General features: G+C 37.3%; 1 protein-coding gene across 1 annotated transcript; it reads right to left on the bottom strand.

Annotated features, from left to right (window-relative positions):
- Positions 1–3,916: 3,916 nt before the first annotated feature.
- Positions 3,917–20,550, bottom strand: LOC104926167 (macrophage mannose receptor 1). Its single transcript, XM_027291038.1, has 31 exons — positions 20,391–20,550; positions 19,555–19,911; positions 19,039–19,209; positions 18,703–18,858; positions 17,743–17,853; positions 16,895–17,032; positions 16,619–16,795; positions 15,920–16,074; positions 15,243–15,356; positions 14,909–15,024; positions 14,622–14,770; positions 14,319–14,518; positions 14,043–14,158; positions 13,606–13,678; positions 13,350–13,503; positions 12,066–12,104; positions 11,806–11,969; positions 11,630–11,691; positions 10,652–10,752; positions 10,394–10,536; positions 10,109–10,211; positions 9,750–9,877; positions 9,421–9,465; positions 9,192–9,294; positions 8,706–8,938; positions 7,429–7,594; positions 6,029–6,193; positions 5,832–5,948; positions 5,466–5,621; positions 4,846–4,875; positions 3,917–4,685 (listed from the first exon to the last, which is right to left on the bottom strand). The coding sequence occupies exons 1-31, from the start codon at positions 20,491–20,493 to the stop codon at positions 4,438–4,440; spliced, it is 4,293 nt and encodes a 1,430-aa protein (XP_027146839.1). The 5' UTR covers positions 20,494–20,550; the 3' UTR covers positions 3,917–4,437.
- Between the last annotated feature and the right edge of the window lie 1,356 nt (positions 20,551–21,906).

Raw genomic sequence — 21,906 nt, 5'->3', positions numbered from 1 at the left:
GATCATTTGAATCAGGTGTGGTGGAGGAGGAAACATCTAAAACATGCAAGGGCAGTGTTCCTAGAAGACCAGGATTGAAAAACACTGTTGTAGGGTATGTGTTCATAGATATCAAAGTCATCAGTGACAGGACATCCTCAGTCTACTGTGACAGGAAGGCAAAAGTAACAGCGAAGACTTTGTCACCATCAGTGTGTGTGTGCGTGTGTGTGTGTGCGTGTGTGTGTGTGTGTGTGTGTGTGTGTGTGTGTGTGTGTGTGTGTGTGTGTGTGTGTGTGTGTGTGTGTGTGTGTGTGTGTGTGTGCGTGTGTTTCTGTGAAACCAAACTGTGATCATACAATTTTGCTGTCTGTCAATTTTGCTTTCTGCTGTCGTACTTACTGTACTTACTCACTTACTATAGGGTGCACTATCCCTTTAGAATATGAAAGAAAATATGTTTATCTGATTATTTGCAAATCCAGTCTCAGTTGTACTTATATCTATACAGATAGATGATGCAGACCATACAGACAAAGGATGTGTGGCGCTGGTCTGGCTGAGGAAACATGCACATAAGCCTCGTCTACTGAATATCCTTCAAGCAAATGTCCAGTCACTGGATAACAGGCTAAGAGAACTCAGGAACAGACCTTAATAAGTACCTCAGATAAATGAACACAAGCTTTAACACTATGATTAAAGTAGTGATTTGATGTTGTAGAAACTCCTGAAGACCCAGCTCTTCAGAGAGTACCTTCTCTCCCAGCACTTCTAACAACTGGACATGACAAATCTACTCCTTTAAGAATTGTCACAGCACTTATTGCTGCACTAACACTTTGTTATCTCACTATAACCCTGATTGTTCCCTTATCTGTAAGCCACTTTGTATAAAACAACAGCTAAATGACTAAATGTGATGAGATTTGATGTTAACATACTAACTTCACCAATCCCTTAACTAATGAGCAATACTCACTCCCTGATGCTGATTTCTGTAAGTAAGTGATTTACCGTGCAGCTTGTTTTGTCATCGGATTTGACAAGAAAAAGCATTTCTGAGATAGATGAATGTACGTAATGTCTGTAATACATTCTAAAAAATGAGGAAGTGGTATTTCTAAGTACATGAAACCACCTTTGTTCTCAGTAGTGTGACAGCAAATGTCCTTATAGGAAAATTGGGCAACATCACGAAGAAGAAAGCTGGCTAAAGACTGGAAAAATTGTCAGCACAAAGCATCTTCTCCTAATGCCCTTAATGTCAAGTGAATGTGCCAAGTGAATAATGTACTGTAGCAGCCGCACCTTATTGTGGTTTTATGGTCAAAAAGCATATACGGTTTTGAAAATGTCAACAAAATTATAATCATTTAGTGTATAATCTTTGCATATTTAATGATCTTCAAGGATAATGGAGAATGGAGAAACCAGAATTAAATCTCTTTCTGACCTTATCTCTTTTGATTTGAACACATTTCTCTTAACCTACATGAGAGAATTGGGCTGTGCGATATGACAAATGGTGTGATGATACAAGATGGTCTATCGATAGCTCAAAACAAAGCCTAAACTTTGACGTATACCTGCAGAACTTCACATAGCGAAGAATCACAAAGGAGGAAGGTGATAACTGATGCTGTAAAGAAGTGTCTTTTTCTTATGAATAACATTTTAAGTACATATTTATTCATTTTGTATTGAATACAAAATGGGGGGGTCCATTGTGGGTCTCCTGAATGGTTCTCGTTATCTAATCTAATTTTAACGCTCCTCCTCCTCTATCAGTTAACATGTAGAAAATAATTTGTTAATTTAACACTTAATTTAACACATAACAGACGGAATATAACACTTAATAAAGTGTTGTGGTCATAAAGTGATTGCTTTCTGATGAAATGCACCTCAAACAACACCTTGCTGTCTTTCTTGCGCTGTGGCATATAGTACTTTATTTGTTAATAATGACATATAGGGGAAAAAAGGACTTTAAAATTACTATATTTATTTTTAATGTATTAAGTAAATGTCAGTGTTGTCTGTTATGAAATCGAAACTGCTTAATTTGCCAGACACAAGGTCATTTTACATACTAAACCATGAAAAGGGACAAAAACAATTCATTTGGGAGTTTCTAGTAGAATCTAACACTGGAGGACATTTCTGAATTCACTGAGTTCCTTTTGCTGGTTTGATGCACTTGTTATTTATTTCAAGTTTCGAGCTGCAGAGCCATAGCTACAGAAAGGTTAATAGTTCAACTCTCGTGTATGTACAGTACAGCTGAAATATTGTGACATCGTAACATTGCGGCAATTACTGGCAAAACAGTAGTTGAACACTGGAGCCCCTTTAACTCTAACTAATGTACGTTATATTAGTTAGAGTTAAGGGGGCTCCAGTGTGCAACTACTGTTTTGCCAGTCAGTTTGTTGATTCAGTATACTAAAGTTGGTGTTCATACATGTTTGCAGTGAAAACCTCTAAAAGGATCAACTGGTCATTGGTCTGGGCAGTTTTTCTTTGGTATTCTTTCATATTTCCGCTCCACCCACTTTTTGTGACCTCCTTGTGCTCCCTGTGTCATCCTTCTCATCATCGCCATCTGTTACGGGAATTTTAAAGAAAAACCCTTAAATAAGGAGGCACGGATTCAAAGCATCAAAGTTGAAGTTGAATTTATTATTCTTGTACAAGAGGAGCGTTTCACAGTGCAACACACTAAAAGGGGTTAAAAAGGCTCACTGAGGAGCTCTGACAGTTGGTTCTTATACATTAAAGGCTCACTGAGGAGCTCTGACAGTTGGTTCTTATACATTTTCTTGTGTCAACCCCTGTAAATTGTTAACAGACAATTTGCATATATGGCATCTAAACAGTTTTCTTCAACATATCCCCTAATCAGTAGCCAGTATGTCCCCAATCTAGATGTCACCTCTCTGACCTGTCCCTGGGCCTCATTCTAAGAAAAACCAGATAGGACAGGATATAGTTGGGAAAGTCTCAGCTTGCTTCTGCATCAATTGTATAAAGCATTTTATGTGTATTATTAAGAAAATAAAGGGATTGATTGTCAATGGATACAGCTGGTTTCAAAATATATGGACCCCTTTAAACTTTACTTTAATCTCAGGTCAATTTTAAAGACACTGTCCATAACTAAACAGACCTCAGAATTAATAAATTGCACATGACTCATTATCATCATGTAGCCTGCACAAAACAATTTTATTCAAGACTGTATAATGCTGACACTACACTGATATTGACTCAGATGTTTTTTGAGGTGTGGTGTGCACTTTTTTGGACTTTGTACAGGAATCAACTGTGATTAAACAGCAAAAGATTATTTTTTTTTATTATTTACTGAAGGCTTATTGTTTTAAAGATAAGAACCTCGCTGAATCACTCTGATGTGAAACATTATGTTGACAGCATGCTTATCGTGTAAGAATAAATGTGAGAAGACACTTTTATCCCAACCTTGAACTCGTGTGTCTGACAATCAGGCATGATGATGTAATGCGGTATGTTTTTTGTAGAAAATATTGACCACTCAAGACTGTACATTTTTTTGTGAGATTTTCATGTCAGGGTCCTCTCTCTGTGTATATGAATAAAAAGTTCACAGATAGAGAATGTCTTTTTTTTTTTTTGGCTATTCAAGCTTTAATTGACAGAGATAGCTGAAGAGTGGCAGGAAAGTGGGGAATGAGAGAGGAGGATGACATGCAGCAAAAGGCCACAGGTCAGCATCGAACCCTGGGTCATTGCAGAAAGGACTCAGCCTTCGTACATGGGGCACATGGGGCTAACTAAGGTAAATGCCACGAGATACAGAATGTCTTTACAGCAACAGCTAGAAAGGGATGGAGTATGACGGGAAGTGAATGATGTTTTATTCCATAAGGACAGGACTCAGTAAATGGACATATAATGTTTTGAGACAAGTTTAATATTTATTTAACTGTGACACAGTTACAGAGTACAAGCAATGAACAGCATCTAGTGGGTATAAGCACAACATGTAACACTTATTTACATTCATCCATCGATCCATGTTCCATAACCGCTTATCCTGATATTGTGAAAGGGGTTGGAGCCAATCCCAGCTGACATTGGGCGAGAGGTGGGCTACACCCTGACCAAGCCGTTTCGTCACAGGGCTGTCTTATTAACATTGAATCACAGAAGAAAAAATCAAATACAAATCATTCCCATTGAGACATCCTAGAGCCTAAATTGTTCTGTTCCATGAGGTCAGACATTGCCAACTCCGTTGAAACTCACACTTAGTGACATATTGTTAAATAACTGAATATATACTGTATATAGTAAAAAAACAAAAAAACAAAAAACAGCATAAAACACAGATGAAGCATCAATATGTAATACATCAGTCCTGAAGACAGTACAGTATAGTGTATGTCCCACTAGATACTGCTACCTTGTAAATCACAGAGTTATAATAGGCTCAGGGTTTTCTACCTCTGCATTCTCTATCAGTTTATTGGTATCGACCACATCAGGCTGGGACCGCTCGCTGTCAAAGTAGAGTGGATTGTCGAATGTAGGTAAGGGCACAGGAGACTTCTTGTAGAGGAAGAATCCAATGACTATCACCGTAGAAACTGCAGTGATGACCAGCACGACTACCAAACTTGTGTGGACACGACTGTGAGAATCCTTATCTTTGATAGACTCTGCACAAAATGAAGCAAATAGATGTTGGTCAGTCAAAACAAAAGGTTTGTTTATGTTTCATTACATGTATTTTTCTTTTTCAAATATCAAAATTAAATCATATTTTATAAAATAACTTTAATACTGTACAACCTCAAACAATACAAAGCTGTAGCTTACCACTATTTGAGTCTGAAACACCAGGCATCACTGTTGGGGAAAAAGAAGGGGAACTGTCAGGTAACTTATCTCTTTTGAAACATATAAATGTGTAATTTTATCACTTCCATCTTTGCATCCATCCCCTGAAGGGAAGTCTTTTTAGCAATGCAAACATAAAAAATCTGTGAAATAGCCAAGTTGCAAAAAATGATCTGAGGCTGGATGACCCTTATTGTTGTTTGAGAACAAACCACATATGGACATTGAATAGTAAAATCACAAAGTTGGAGAGCCCCGACTCAGGACACCCAAACCCAGACCAATTCTACCAATTTTTGGCCTTTTTCTGTCTTTAGAAATATGAAATCCTGCTAGAAGAACCCCAATCACTTTGTCAAGTAACCAAGAGCAAAAGAGATGGATATAAATTATTACTGCAATATAAAACAAATTGCGCTCCCAATCTGTCAGTTCTGCATTGTTTGTATGAAGTTTACAAAGGCTGATAATGATGTTGGAACCTTTTTAGGAAAACGGACCTTTAACAGAGTATGGCTCTCGTTTACTTTTCGAAACACGCTACAAGTGTGTCAAGTACTCATGAAAAGAATATTTAAGCTACATGCACATTATCTTACCTTTGGGTGTTTCACAGATGTATGCTCTGTCGTGCCATCTACGTCCTGTCTTCCAAGCCCCATCTGTGGATCCGATCTCTCCAAAGTCATACTGAGGTTCATCTAAAGTCCAGTTGGTGTACTCCATGACTGATTTGTCCAACCACTTCCATGTCCCTAGGGCCCAACATAAAATCAGTTACTATTTTCTCTTGTTTGATGTTATTATGCAGCTGTAATCGATCCACAGGTGGCAGTAATGCTCTAAACACACAGCTCACACCAGCTAATGCAGTAAAGAAAAATAGTGCCAATAACATAACGAAGCAGGTTTCAGTTTGTTAGAAACAAAAAACAAAACAAAAAATACAAAGCGTGTAATTATACCTTTGTGCGTTTTATACAGGCCAATCCAGAAAGAAGTGTGACTATCTTTAAATGTTTCAATATTGTTATTAATGAATTTGTGCTCCTCAGGATCTCCGATGCTGGCCAGTATTCCACCTTAACAACAAAACAACAAAAAAAATTATGGAACCCATATTACTTGGTGTCTAATTTTCTCTGAACCGAGTGTCTCTTACCGTGCCTTACACAGCTGCTAGCTGCATCTGCCCATTCAATTTCCTCTGTGACAAACAAATAACAATGACTCTTATATGGCACCCAGGTGTAACTCGGGCGGTACTCCACATTGGTCTCTTCTGGGCAAACTCCTGGGAACACGGTTGACTGTGTTGGTGGCACATCTGTGAGTGACAGAGACAGTGAAGACAGGATCAACTGACTAAATGTCCTTCTGTGCAAGTAGATTGTGGGCCAGAATATAATCAAAGGATAATTTAAGAAATTAAATGTAACTGGAACGTCTGACAGATTGTTAAGGGGTGTCTTTTTGTAACTGCTTAGTTAACTGCTCCACACTGTGGTTACATCGTGTAGGACAGTCTGGGTTTTGCAGTCCTTTGAGGAAAACAGTAGTAGTGACACATAATGTGGCTCGTTTCTTTATTCTTTACTCACCAATGCAAACCGCCTTAGACAGACCTCTGCAGAGAACACATAAATATGACTCAAGAAGTAAAAGAGGACATTAATGCCCTATTTGAGTCATGAAATGTTCATGAAGACTTTGAATTATTCCTTGACATCAGTGGCTGATTTTCTTGTCAATGCTTTTGATAAAATTCAGCTGAATTTGCTGTCTTACTGTTCACGTGTGGCCCACAGTCACGTCTGATGAGTATAATTTTATAATGGCTAACTGAACCGACATTGCATGTCGGCTATTACAGCAGTGTGTCGAGCAAGCAACACAATCTTTAGGACTTAGTCAAACCTTTTCAGAATGGAAACTAAATTTAGAAATAAAGAACTGCTGCAAAATATGCTTTATTTTTGTAAACAACAGTCGATTCCACGACTGAGATCTATTTCAGCATCAGGCGCTATCAAAATAATCTGGAGGGTCAGATATTGTTGCCAGACCACTGCTGTAGACTGCTACAATCTGGCTTCCAGCAATCCATGTCAACGTGAGGTGCACTGCTGCTTAACAGTAACGAGCAAAGAAGAAACTATATGGCTCTTTGATTTTAGATAAATAGCAAATTATGGTTTGATTATTTAAAACCCAGACACAAGTTTTCTTCTGGAAAGCCAATATATCAGTAGATATTGCAGATATATTGGTATCTGAGTGATTAGGTTTAAGATAAATTTGAAAACATTATATAGTTTGTCCATTAGAGAACAACAACATGTAAAGTATAGTATATTAGTATATGTCTATGTCACCACTCTTTAAAAACAAATCTAAGGGATTCAAACAACCTGGTCTGATATGTCATGGGTCAGGACTTGGTATTAAGTATATTACAACAGTTGCAGTATAATCACCTAATCCTACAGAAGTTAACATTTTACTACTTTCTTTATTACTTCTGAACTATATTCATGTACATTGCCTGTAAGGATTGTGTACCTGTAGACTGCATGCAAACGCTGTTCATGGTCTCATTGCAGAAAGCAGTCCTCCATTTCCCATCCACATCCACGTACACACAAGGTTTGCCCCTGCTCGGTTCATCTTCAGCCCAGTTGGTAGTACTCAGGTGCCAGTTGTCAATGTACTTAAAATAACCTTGAGTCTAAAAGTAAGAATGGATCATATTGCATTCATATTGAAAGTATACATTTTAATTAAGCATGTTACTAATCAATATTTAAATGGCTTTTTAAAAATGTGTTACATATGTGACACATATATTACACACCTCTGGTATTGTATAAGAGTAGATCAGTACTTGAGTTGAGGGGGGGGCAAAAATTGTCAAAATCATCCCTCTTCTAAAATGGTCATCCCTTCTTCCATCCCTTGTGGCATTTTATCAATGCATGTGGAATCGATTGTAATGCATGTAATCGATTCTCCTGCCTCTGATTGGTCGACAGGTGTCAATCATCAAGATCCGCCAATCAGGATCCACACTCTGTGTTGTTTAACCTTAGCAGCGGCTGCTTCATATTCTTTTAATACCGCTTGTTTCAAACATCGCGTCGTCTTAAAATTTGAAGTCTTCTTTCCTCCTCCTTAAATTGTGTTTTTTTTAAGTGAAGATATTTTTTTACAAAAATGTGTTTAAATGTATTTCAATATGTTTAAAAACACAGAGATGTTAAAAATGGTGTTTTAAAAAGATGTTAAAAACATACACAAATATTGTGTTTAAAAAACATATTTGAGCACATTCACAAATAAAGATATTTCAAATGTTTTTACAAATATGTTTAAAAAAAGATGTGAATGACATGATGTCCATAGTTAAGTGGTTATTGTTTCTTTCCGATAATAGTATTGTCTTGTGCAGGCAATGCAACTGAGAATGCAAGCTATGAATCAGATGGGATTTAGGATTTGCCATGTCTAGCAAGTCACCCTAAAATTGACTAGAATGCAGGAAATTGCATCTAAGAAATACAAAAAATTTTCAGACCCTCCGCTGGAAAATATGTCACATAAATGAAAAATTTCACCATCCCCCCTGGTTTCATTTTACAACTCGACTACTGGAGTAGATGGTCAGCTATGTTGCATGTGAGGGATGAAGGCTAATCATTTATAGTTCATTAGTCATTCGTACTTGTATATTATCTGACTTAAAATATTACTTAAGGTTTTATTCAGGTCATAATTTACCCTCGAACTAGCCTGCAGGATCTTTTGTGCTACAGTAACTTCAGATGGATACAGCCCCGTACCTGCTGTTTGTTCAGTCCAATCCAAACAGGAGCGTTGAGATTCATAGTCAACAGCTCGACATAGGCCAGAGTCCAGTCATTACGCAGGCTAGCCAGGGTGGCTTTGTCACCCTCACATTGTTTCTTAGCGGCTTCCCAGGTCAGATTTTTAGTCACAACCTTGACGCTGTCATTTCCCAGAGACACATAGATGTTAGGAATTGTTGGCTCTGGTGGAGGCTTTAAAGTTGGTTCTGTTGAGAGAGATGAAATCAATTTGTTTTTTACTTATTATTATACATACGTTAGCAGGTAACGGCTAACAATTTAAATTTTTTACAAGGTTACAAAGAGCATCCTGATACATGCAGTGCATGTACATGCTGTACACCAACTACAATTAGTACACCAATGTGGGGTTTAAATGTAAGACATGTATGTAAATTAGATATTCCATCATTTAATTTTACTGGATAGTTTCTAAAAGAGAAAAAAAGATGAACTCACCAACATTTCGATGACAGATATATCCATTGGTGTCATTGCAAGACTTAACCAACCATTTACCTAAGCCAATAACAGAATTACTGGTCATCACAACACAGTCTTCCTGGTGAAAGGAATTGGGAATAGTTAGGATTTCAAAATCTTTTCGGTATGACATCTGTTTGTTTTTAGACCTATGACAAACTAAACTGAAGGACTTTTACTTTAAAAACAATCCAGGAAATGTTACCTCATCCCATCTTTGATAAAAGGACCCAGGATGACGTCGACCTTTCTAGAAAGCAGAACAAATTTTTTAAAATAGAAATATTGACATTAATTTTCAACATTTCTTATTTGTATTAAACAGTAACTCAACAACAATCTACAAAGCAGTGCCATCTCTGGCTGTCTATTCACACCCAATAGTAATGTCACAGTGTACTGACACACCCTTGAGTACACTTCTAGATTACTGTGAATGTGAATTGGTGTTGGGTTGCTCTTTAATGTTGCAATTAATTAGCTTCACATTACAGCTGTCCATTACATATATACACATAGATTTGGTGTACTTACAGAATAGCCCCAGTAGGTGTATCGCCTTGGTTTTCCATCAGTCCAATAAAATCCACTTTCTTTTAAACTATTTAAACCAATCCACGTGTCTCCAGCTGCTGTTTCAGCCAATGTGGTGATCAAAAATGCTGAAAATTTCAGTGGTAGAAATGAGGTCAATCATTTTTTTCTCCACCTAACTTTGGCAACACAGGTTTCATTCAATTCAAATGAATCATTTTGCAAGATTATGATTGAGTCTGAATATTTAATTTAATTTCACAAAATATCTCTTTCACGCTCTCTATTTGCATTGTACCCACAATTATGGGTGATTATGATCATTATAAAAACAATATATGGTAAAATGTAGAACAAACCTTGCACACGTCTTGTGGGAATCGAGACTAAACTGCCTCCAATGCTATAGCACTGTTTCCTAGCGTCCTCCCATCTGATCTTCTGGGTTTTGATACTGTAACACTACAAAGAAATGAAATTGTAATTTTTTTTCCTCTCTCAAACCTCCAAAAAAAAACTCCCTTTCTTTAATGAGAGCCACTGTACTTAAAAATACCACTTAAAAAGTGGTAGAGAAGGTTTATCCCTGAAGAATTATACTCAAGCTCTTTCATTTTTGATGGTTTATAACAGTGATTTCTGACCATGGAGTCGAATTTCTTCCACCCAGGTAGGCAGCCACCTTTAAGAGGAACTGTGGGAGCTGCAGTGGTGTTGACAGGTGGGTTGTTCCCTCGTTTACAAATGGAATATTCCTCTTGGCCACAATTACAAGTTCTCCAGAAACCTGTAAGTACAGCAGATATACAATAAGAAACATTTAAAATGCAGCAGTTTATTAAAAGTAACATATTAATGTTATCTTGGATTAATATTTCATTTAATATGTTTGGATTACTCACCCATATAATAAGTCATAACAACACAGTTCTTGTCAAAGCTTTCAGAACTTGGCTGATTTTCGTCCCATCGCTGTAACCCTATTAGAGAATTATCCATCCACCTTCAAGCACACACAGTTGAGTTACATTATAACGGGCTCTCATAAATTCAATTGATTACACATTTTTATCCAAGTTGTTGCTGTTTTGCATAGTAAATAGACGGAGGACAAAAATATAGTAGTGATAATATATGTAGCCTGCTAAATAAACAATGTGTGAGTCAGTCTTATCTCAATTCAACTCAAGAACTCCACTTCGCTCCACTAATCCCAATAAAATCACGCATTTATATATATATATATATATATATTATATATATATATATATATTTATATATATATATATATATATGCATTCTTTTGGTTTCAAAGTTGTAGTTTTTATTATGCTCTACCAGATGGTGTCTCTGCCTAACCTGTAATTGAATCAAAAATTTCAGTTTCAGTTAAGTTTTTATTTATTTGAAATATTTTTTTTATATTATTATTTTTATTATCTGACATGGCACACAAAACAAAAACATATGAAAACCAGTGTTGTTGCTACTCATTAACATTTGTAATAATTCAAAACTAAACTTTGCCCCTTGCATTTTGTATGCAGAAAATTATTAATTACCTGATTGTACCTGCTGTGATCAGTTTTTGACAATTTTGTCCATAACAAACTCTGAGGAACTTTTGAGTGAGGCACAATTACTACAACGATTAATAGCGTTGTTTTAAAGATCTGAGAAATTTGCAGAGATAGTTAAAAAATCATAATAATAAAATGATCTCTGTACAAAATGGCGTACTTAAACCAATAAATCAGTCATCCTATTCAGTCTGCCTTGTGTAAGTAACATTAATGCTTGAAATCATAATCAGTTTTCCCTGTCCACCTTAGAACCAGTGATCCATTGTATTATATTTCATGGCATTCTTTGATACTCACCAAGATGACCCATCAAGATCCACTGACATGCCTATATAATAGGACCCATAGGTTCTGGAAATCTGTTAAAACACACCCACACAGTAGTACTCACATTAAGCCTTAACATATTTTTCTAATTAGTAAACCATCTTTCATTATCTGCAAAAGCTTGACGTGAATGTGAGAATACCCACCTGTTTCCATAAGAAGGTATTTTCTTCTTTACTCAAGATGGATACCAAGTTACCATGTCTCTGCTTACAGAAGTGCTGAGCATCCTCCATGGGCATTGAGTTTCTGTTGATATAATATTGCTTCCCTCTCCACTCAAGCCAACCATCAGAAGTTATGTTATAATCTGCAATGGTTTTAGAAACAGCAACTTACTTCCCGGTACTGGCAAGCAATATACCTGTAAATGTGTAAGTGTTTGTGTGTGCCAGTGTCAACTTACCCACAGCGGTGTTATTTGGTGGTGGATGTGGAGTCACTCCTGTAAGACCACAAACGAGTGTCAATTTCTTGTAGAAAAAAAGCGACCAAATATAAGTGTTTGCTGTATATTCAACTGTATTAGAGTTTTAACTAAATTAGCTAACGTGGTTACAAAATGAAAAAAAATAAACAAGACATAAAATCTTCTTGGTCTCAAGAGTCAGTATTTGATATCGATGAGACAGTTTTCTTTGTGTACAATAATACAATTACAGTACTTTTCAGTATTATAGAGAGCATACTAAGTGCTCACATTTAGCTTTAACCTTTTGGGAAATTTGTAGGAAAAAACATCCACATCAAAAAAACGTGATAAATATTATATATTCATATTTTTCTTGAACTTTCACTGAGTTACATTTTTTAATCAACATCAGGCCTAATCATAACTAACAATATTAATTTTCAGGATTCTGTATACGAAATACAAAGGGTCAAATGTAGTTTTGGATTATCACAGTCTAGGATATGTCAATGATCAGGAACAAAACTTCCTCTTAGCACTAATATTAACACAGAACCAATAAAAAAAAAATGTAATTTGTGATCCCACCGCCATTGCAATCTAGAGCACTCACTTCAAAATTATAGTTTTTACTATCGGCTACCATATTGTACTCATGAATGCTCTAACCCTAACTTTTTTCTCAATTATTTCTATATCTAGCTGTACACACATGTACCCCCCCCCCCCACACACAACACACACAACACACACACACACCACACACACACAAACACACACACAAACACACACACACACACGCACACACACACATACACCCACCCTCTGACATCATATCAACACACACAAATCATTTTCAGTGCCTACAATGGTCCATAACTATGAACCATTGCCTCTTGTGGAAACCAGAAAAACTGTTGGGTTTTTTTCTGTAATAGGGCAAACATGGGAAAATAGCACTATCTGGTGGAAATGCAACAATTTTAATACCTAAAAAAAACTATAAATTTATGATATGTATAAATGCATGAGATCTGTAATCCCATTGGATGATTGGGCATTGTTAAATGTGGCTAAAAACTAAAAAACAAATGCAGATTTTCTTTGCTTGTGGTTACTGGCTAAATATAAAAGACACACCCTCGTCCAAAAGGGGTCCCAGAATATTAGATTAGATTAGATTAGATTCAACTTTATTGTCATTACGCATGTATAAATACAACGCAACGTTAATGTTATGAGCATTCAATACAAAATTTTCTTGAAATTGAATTGTACCTGCACGGATCTGACAGATCCAGTCATTGTAACTCTCACAGTTCACATCGTTCCAAGACCCAGCTGAATCCCAGTTATAGAGTCTGAACTCAGCACAAGATTCATCATTGTTGTGATTGTTTGGTTCTCCCTCCTGCCAGTGCTGGAAGTTAAACTGTGAACAGAAACAAACAATATTGAAAAAAACTAAACAAGATGGAATAATTTGGTTTATCAAGTTAGTTGTAAAATTAGTAGAACAAAGTTAATAACTAACCGGGCTACCATCACTCCAAACATAACCAGTTGTCGGGTCAGGAGCACGAAGTCCAATCCAAGCTTTTCCATATCTGTACACAAAGTCACATGATTGATTAATCTGTCCAACTTTATTATGTTCACATATTTTTGCAGTTATCTGATGCCGCTCTGTCTCATTGCTCTACTGTACACTAATCAGCTGTAGCCAGAGCATCTTAAATATGTTTCTCTGCATGTTGTGGCCATCCAGGGGCAACTGAAGTGACAGCAATGACAGCAAAGATACACTTACAGTTAATGTATGCCTCCATATGCCAGTTTTTCTGTTTTACAGTTCAGTTATGTACAGATAGATCGAATAATCTTTAATGCTACAAGAGTTATGTTTTTGCTTTTTTTACTGGTGTCTGGTGCTGCATCTTTAACTTAAAATTGTATTTAACCAGCTCATACCGTCCAACCAAAAGCTCAGCGGAGTTGTGGATGCTGAGCAGGTCTCCTCCGATGGCCCTGCAGTAATCCCTGGCCTCAAACCAGGTCTTTTCATTTGCTCGAGGCCCTGTAAAAAACTTGAGAACAAGACAAGAAGTGAAGGTCTGATATGTTACAGCAGGAGTACATTGACATGCCGAACAGTTCAGCAGTTACGGAGCAACATTATCACTGATTTGGAGTTGCTGCTTCCACTTTGTTTTACTTTGTTTGGCAGAGGTTGACCTCTGGTTGTACCTTAGAGCAGAGGTTTCTTGATCCCACTTTAATCCAACCATCTGGACACTGGGGAGGAGATTGAGTGGGTGGTGCAGCGGTCAAAACTGCCCCTTTTGCCAGGTGTTTGCAAATGTATTTCGAACTATTGGTGCAGGGCAGCACATCCCAGAGTCCGGCGAAGATCCCAGTTGTCATGGCAGCACAGCCCTGAATGTTACCTTGAGTTGTTTGAGGGGGAAAAAGAAATAGTCAGATGTAAATTATGGAGCTGCTGTTTGTGCCCCATTATTTAAAGTTGGAACGGCATCTTTTTCTCTATACCTGGCATCCCAGTATTCCAGTGGGTATATCTCACTGACTTTCCACTGGTCCACTCAAACTCATGAATATTTTTCTGGTTTGAGAGGCCAAGCCAGAAGTGTCTTTCTGATCTCATCCCCACCAAGCTGACAAGGAACGCATTATCCACCCTGAAAATAAGGACACACGGTTGTGGATTGATTGTCTCATTGAATTACCGTAAGTGAAATATACTATATAGTGCATGCACACACAGCCACGGTGTGATATCAATAATAATAATAAACAAGAACATTAAATGTTCTTACCCAGTTGAAACATCGGCTAAGTAGGACTGTGTGGCCTCACAGCTAGTTTTGGCTTCAGCAAACGTCTTTGTGTGTGTTCCTACAAAGTAGCAGTAGGAGCCATGCCTTTTCCAACCCTGTAACAAACAGAGCACTGATTACAACTGATGAGTTATGATTTGTATGATTTTAAAATGTAACAAATCTATTTTGTTCATGAAAGATATTTAAATGTAGTTTGCCAACAAGTATTTTTGCAACAAAGAGTACAATTGTATTTTATCTTTGTTACAAGGAGCCAGATACTTCCTGCATAGATGACATGAACAACAGATTGCATACGAAGTTCACTTACAGCTTCACAGCCGGCATCCACATCTACTTCTTCTACCGGCCTTTCGGTTTCACTCTGTTTCATACAGATAAAGCCATGTTTCTCATCACACAATCGATCTGCCCAGTTTCCATTCTGCAAGAAAGAAAGAAGCACTGTAAAATATTTCAATTCTTACTGAATGGATGGATGGATGATATATATATACTGATATTTAGAGTGTTCTCACTTTTTTTATTTTAGTATTTTGGTTTAAAAAAATTGAAGAAGAAGAATAAAACAAGAGATAAAAATGAAGAACTAGTGCCAGACCACTGATCTGTTCTCGGACTGTCGACCATCGCTGTTGGACTCTTATTATATTTGCTATTTAGCAAACTAGTTTTCACAAACCATAAAAAAGAAACTGTGCATGTTTACGAATATTTGTGACCACTTGTAAATTCAGTTCCTACCAACAATTTAGAAATCAGAAAACATAGATGGATCTGACAAAAGTTGATTTGTTTGTACAAGTTAAAATAAAATCTGTGCACACGATTCATAAATGTTGCACAAAAATATTTGGACTTGTTGTTTTATAAAGAACAAATAGAACCAGGATGCCAACTATGTTTCGTCATATGCCTACTATACATGTATGGCTATAAAATGGATATACTGTAAATGCACTATCAAATCCACATGAGGTGTCCTACCTCTCCCGTCATTAGAATACAGTCCACAGTATCAGCAGAGAGCGAAGGTTTCCCATACGCCCAGCTTGTGAAGCTGACAAAGGAGTGGTCGCTCCAGTCAAACAGCCCTTCTGTCCTGATGTCATTCAGTCCAATCCAAAGCTCATCAGTGGATGCTGCAGACATGGACAGTAAAGAATGCACCGCATGTCAACCAGTGGCTGAAATTTCACACAGATAGCCTGGTCTAGTTATCTGAACATGGGCAAGATCTGTCAGTAACTATCATGTAGATTTATATTGTAGCCAATTTTATCAGTAAAATTGACTTGTTTATATGTTTATTTCTTTATATATACTGTATTTTACCACCTGTCCTCTATCAACAATGAAATATAAGATGTGTAAAATTTATTCTGTTCATATTTAGGATGTTTTGAATATAATTATAAAGTCCTATTTTTGCATACGGACAGCTTAATGAATGATCTGGAGTTGAGAGTATGATAACTTGCCATGCTATTTGATTTTGCCCTGAATGAGTAAGTAGCCTCATTATTTAAAAATGAAAGCCCTCATACATCTTACTGACTTTCTTAAACTTAGTCATGTTGAAAACAGATTATGTTTTAAAATCAGTCCACAAAACATGAGAAAAATAGACCAGGCTCAGTCTTTTGTAGGATTGGACTATCTTCATATCTACAAGCCTTTACGTACCGTATCCAAGTTGAGAGATGACAAAGCCTTGGTCCTCCGCATTGCGGATGCTGACTAGGTCTCCCCCTTCTTTGCGGCACTCTATCTGAGCACCAGACCATGTTTTAGCAACGCGTTGAAGGTGGAAGCAGTGGCCGTTGTAAGGAATCCAAGGGCTCGGACAAAATCCTTGCTCAACTGATGATGAAAAGAGCAGGTTGTAGGGAATTAAATGATATCATACAGTGTTACATAAAGAAACAATGGAGTAGCATGATGTAAAATATTTGTGTGTACTTTGTGGAGGAGTTGGCGGGGCCCCGTCTTTGTAGCAGATGTAGCCCATTCTCTTGCCGCAGGATGAACTTAGCCAGGACTGCTGCCCGGTGGAGTCAAGAAATGCGCAGTTGTGTCCCGGATTAGGAAGTGGATTTCCTAAAACAAGATGATGATTGAACTTGAGATTCATTCTTTAACTGGTGCAGATCTACATCCACAGTGCCCATGCAAAAAAATGTATAAAAATAAATAAATAAATCATTTGTAGGACTAATCTGTCCACCTGGTGAATGTAAGTCCAATGTTTTTGTTCTCCACTATCTCCTGAGAGGAATATCTGTCTCTTAGCTGGTAAATGATCCATTGTGTTCACCAACTTGTTGCTAACTTTGTCTGTTTGCCTTGTGTCTGGAAACATTACTGGTGAGTGCTGTGAAAGTGAAGCCAAACAGTGAGGTTTCAGGCTGTAAAATCAAAACAATGAGCTAAAAAGGTCAACGCTAGAATGCTCCAAAGAGCTGTGGGGAACTCTAGTGCCTCTGTGAGTTCATCAGTATGAGTGACTGACACATACAAGTAGTCATGTCATCAATTATTGATATAAAATATTGATATTATATTATTATTTAAGGCTTAAAATGATGTTGCCTTAGCAGCCCTCTCAGAGCATTAAAACAGGACTTGTTGTTACATGAATTTCCATCCTTGAAGACTAGTTACAGGGTGAAGTTGTGCAAACTCACATCTGGGATTTGCTTTATACGTCATTTTTTCACTTGTCAGTAAACTTCTGGACAGCTCAGGAGTCTTTGTTTTGGGAACTCCAGCTAAGATTTTTATACCTTTTTATTGGAGGGACGACTTACCTGTAGTCCATCTCAGATAACGGAAGGGCTTTCCATCAGTCCACTGCCAGTTATGTTCTGGGTCCAGGACCAGCCCAATCCAAAGTCTGAAATTCCCTGATGCCAGTAGTGCTGTGTGTTTATGTGGGTTTGTGTGGTTGAGAGGGGGAGGGAAAAAAAAGAGAAAAGGACAGAGTAAGGAAATTGTTCCTCTTTTCCACATGGTTCCTCTTTGTCATTGCTTAAAAACAAGTCAACAAAAAGACAGAAATCAGCCAAACAAGCACAAAGAAATGAATCAAAACACAGAGGTAGGAATATACTGTGTGAGATTAATCATGTCCAATTTAGTGTATCTAGTAATGTGTGATGAAGTTAAGAAGATGATTGGCAAGGCCCTAATGAGACGCCCACTCCTGAAAGCTCTTATATTCTAGCCTGATTAATCATTATATTAACAGAAATGGGTACTGCTAGTCACTTCATCTATTATTTCATGTTTTTTATTAAAACAGAGCTACAGTACATATCTTTATTATCCAGTTGAATCATATCCTTTGCAGCTGTTTCAGATATAAATTAGCTAAATTAAAAAAGATTCTAGAAATGCTTGCTCTTATGAATCATATAGCAAACTCCCAAATCATGGAAAACTGCACTTTATGAATCATATAGCAAACTCCCAAATCATGGAAAACTGCACTGACAGCGATTTAAATCATCAAACTGATCTTAACTTGTAAATAAATTGTGCCTGTACTGTATATAATCATAAATTAGATGTATAACAATGTGGCTGATTTAACATAACATTTCATCAGAAAAAGTCATAATTCTACAGTACTAAGTATTACATTTGACATTTTTAAGTATGTGATATAAGATATATTTTTGATCATTTCTGTGCAAACTAACACCTCTGTGTCAGGTCACTATGTATGTGTTTCAGTACTGCCAAACATCAAACAGGTGGCACCTTACCTGACATAAAAGCCTGCTGGTTGGGATCTGTGATACTGACCAGGGAGGCACCCTGCTGTTTGCAGCTGGCGTCAGCCTGAGCCCACGTCAGAGATGACTGTGAGTTGATCTGATAATACGCTCCAGTTACAATGTTTTTTGCCCAGTGGTCAGTCGCTGTGAATCAAATGAAATATGGAAAATAAATGAATTCATTAAATTCACTCATCCAAAGATTTTAATTTAGTACTTTAGCCTACAGTAATTGCATGATTTGTATTATTGCCTAAACCAGTGGTAGGTCTCTAATTAATAAAACCAAATGTAACATGTAGTGTATTTAACTTTAGTACTCACAAGAGGTCGGGCAGTATCCCCACTGTTCATGCTCATATTTTGTTCCAGTTGCACACCAAAGACGCTTCACTGACGAGTCGTAAGTTGTGCAGTCTCCATACCATCGGTCTTTGTACAGGAAGGGAAACATGCAGATCTTACCAAACGCATTTCCTTCAATGGTATAAAGTTCTGAAAGGAGAAAGAAAAAAGGTTGATCAAATTTAAATTCTTTAACCAAATTGTCACATAGTCTATTATTCTGCAAAGATGTGTTTTATCTTTTCTTTCATTTATTTCAGGCATGCACAACCAAAATCTAGTGAAGAGGAACTTGATGCATCATTTTACAGAATAACCTGGTTTTGTGATTAAGTGTTTGAGAAAACCAACTAAAGATCAAGACAGGTCAATTAACAACCTGGCCATCAGTAACCAAACAATATCTGAAGTAGGTCAGTTTAAAACAACAGTGCTCTAAACACAGTAAAGTTAGTTTGACCAATGGATTTACACTTGAAAGCTTTCATACTTTACCTCTGTATGTTCTTGTGCAAGCACCACTAGATGTCCCTGTGATTGTGAGTTCATTATTCGGAGTGATAGTTCTGGAGAGAGCAATCGATTCATCGGCTTTTACTTCGATATAGAGCTGTGAGCCTTTGAGGGCAAGCAGTGTTTCATTCTTGCATTCCCACTTTTGGAGGTCACTCCTGTCATTGCAGTCATAGAGGCTTACTTCACTCCCGACAGTCTTGCCCTGAGCTCCGAGGCACTTTCTGGTCGATGTAGCAAAAAGGCGATCACCGGTCGTCCAGCGCAGGTCAAGGCAACGGGTCAATTTTTTCACCAGACAAAAACCAGTTGCTTTGTTAATGAGTGTGAATGGTGCATCTGCAGAGACATATGAAAGAAAAAAGTGTGATTTATGTTGCACATAATTGCATTCTTGCACATTCTGAAGTTTGACATTTAAAACAACTGAAAATGTTTTTGATTGCAGAGAAATAATTTCAGATGATAAATGTTTTTGTTTTTTTTGTTTGGTTCTGAAGAGAGTGCATCTCTCTTCTAGAGCATCCTTGAAATAGAGACTGTTGCTTTGGTTATACTTGTTGTTTGTTTAGTCCAAATTTAAAGCAGTCTTGTGAACAGTGACATATCAATCTGTACAAAGTACTGTAGTTTTTACCATCATCTTGTAGTAAAACGAATTAGATTGTACAACAAATGGAACACAGTTAAACAAATGAATGAAGATGAAGCTGATTGTTAGATCAGTACCAAGGCACATGACAGCTCACAGACTTACTTGCAACAAAGGTCTTACATACAAAATATGTCACGTAAGAAAACTGGAATCCATACTGTACCATTTGCTGTTGAACAGTGATATGTTGAGATGAAGACCACAAAGGTTGCTAGAGTTATCCTTGGGCTCAGCATTCTTCTGATAAGTCTCACAGCAGCAGACATTGTCCATGCATTGCAAGCAGAGGACTTATGAGCATGAACATGAAAAGGAGGGAATCTTAATACCACCGACACAGTCCGTTTTTTTTTTTTCTTTACATTGAGAAAGAGTCATGTTTCAGATTGGCACATTTCAACATTTTGCTATTGGTAAAAGGGGGGGGGGGGGGGGGGAGGGGGGGGGGAGGTAGGTAGGAGGGAAGTAGGGACGAGATGCACACAAACACACACTTTTTCGTGCTTGCACAGATGTCAGTCTCCAGAAATGGCAAAAGAAGTGGCCCCATTCACTTCCTGTCCGAGAAAAAAAAATGATGTGTAAGAGATTTATGCTAAGCATGACTCATCAGAGTGAATGGTCTAGTCCAGCTACCACTCTTACAGACTTCATTTCACATTTCTGATATCAGCCACTGGCAACGACTGACTTTTAATGAAAAAAAAAAAATGGGGACGACATGGATATTCTGAAACAAAAGAGAAAGAGAATGAATAAAATTATAAAAACTAAAAAAAAAACGAAAGTTTACATGCTTATACTGTAGCAGCAACCACTGTGTCTAGTTCTAGTTGTGTGGATTGGTTTTAATCTGTGTTTATCACTAATATATGCAGTATGTATGTCCAGTAAATCATAACAAATATGACATTTAGTTAAGATTCAATGACCTGCCATCCTGCACACAGTTTGATTCAGTGCTGAGGACTTACGGCGGACAGCAGGATTGGATCAGAAAATTCAAATGATTAAATCTGTCACTGCATCATTGTGCAGACTGAGTCTTTAAAATATTCATGCACACAGAACCCATTCATATGAATTGAACTTAAAAGAAGGCACGCAGCTGTCTTACGTGTGGAAGTAGAGAAAGGTTTATGCAAATGTCCTCTGACGTACGACAATGCATGAATCAGTCGCCTCCGTTTTGATCTCTCATTCCATTTTCTTTGTAAAATTTCTTCAGATGGAAGACTGCTGTGGTTATTGACTTTCCAGTTTCTTATATAGAGCTACTGGGACTTTGAATAAGAAAACAATGCATCAAAATGTATCGCGCAGGAAATTAACCATTTTGATGTGCACCAGTATAAGAAAATAACAGTAATCAGTCAGAGCTGAATGTGTATCATTTGCTCAAGGTAGACTCGCATGTTTCAGACGTGAGAGTGACAGTTTGCTGTCTACTGATCTTTCAGAAATTATACCAAACATCCATGCAACTTTTTTAATACACCAGCAACCATCTGAGCAACTGTTGTGTAGCCACTTTGAAATATGTAAGCAACCACCTAGCGAGATATTTGCAATAAACTAATAAATCTTTGTTGCAGTGCATGCACTGAATGAGAAGGGATGCTAAGAAACAATAATTTACCGAGTCTTTAGAAGTGCTGTGATACTTGTAAGGACGTAGA

Source organism: Larimichthys crocea, chromosome II (genome assembly GCF_000972845.2).
Source record: "Larimichthys crocea isolate SSNF chromosome II, L_crocea_2.0, whole genome shotgun sequence".
In the NCBI taxonomy this organism is placed as follows: domain Eukaryota; kingdom Metazoa; phylum Chordata; class Actinopteri; family Sciaenidae; genus Larimichthys; species Larimichthys crocea.
The sequence above is the reverse complement of the archived record's forward strand: the minus strand, read 5'-3'. Positions and strand labels throughout refer to the sequence as shown.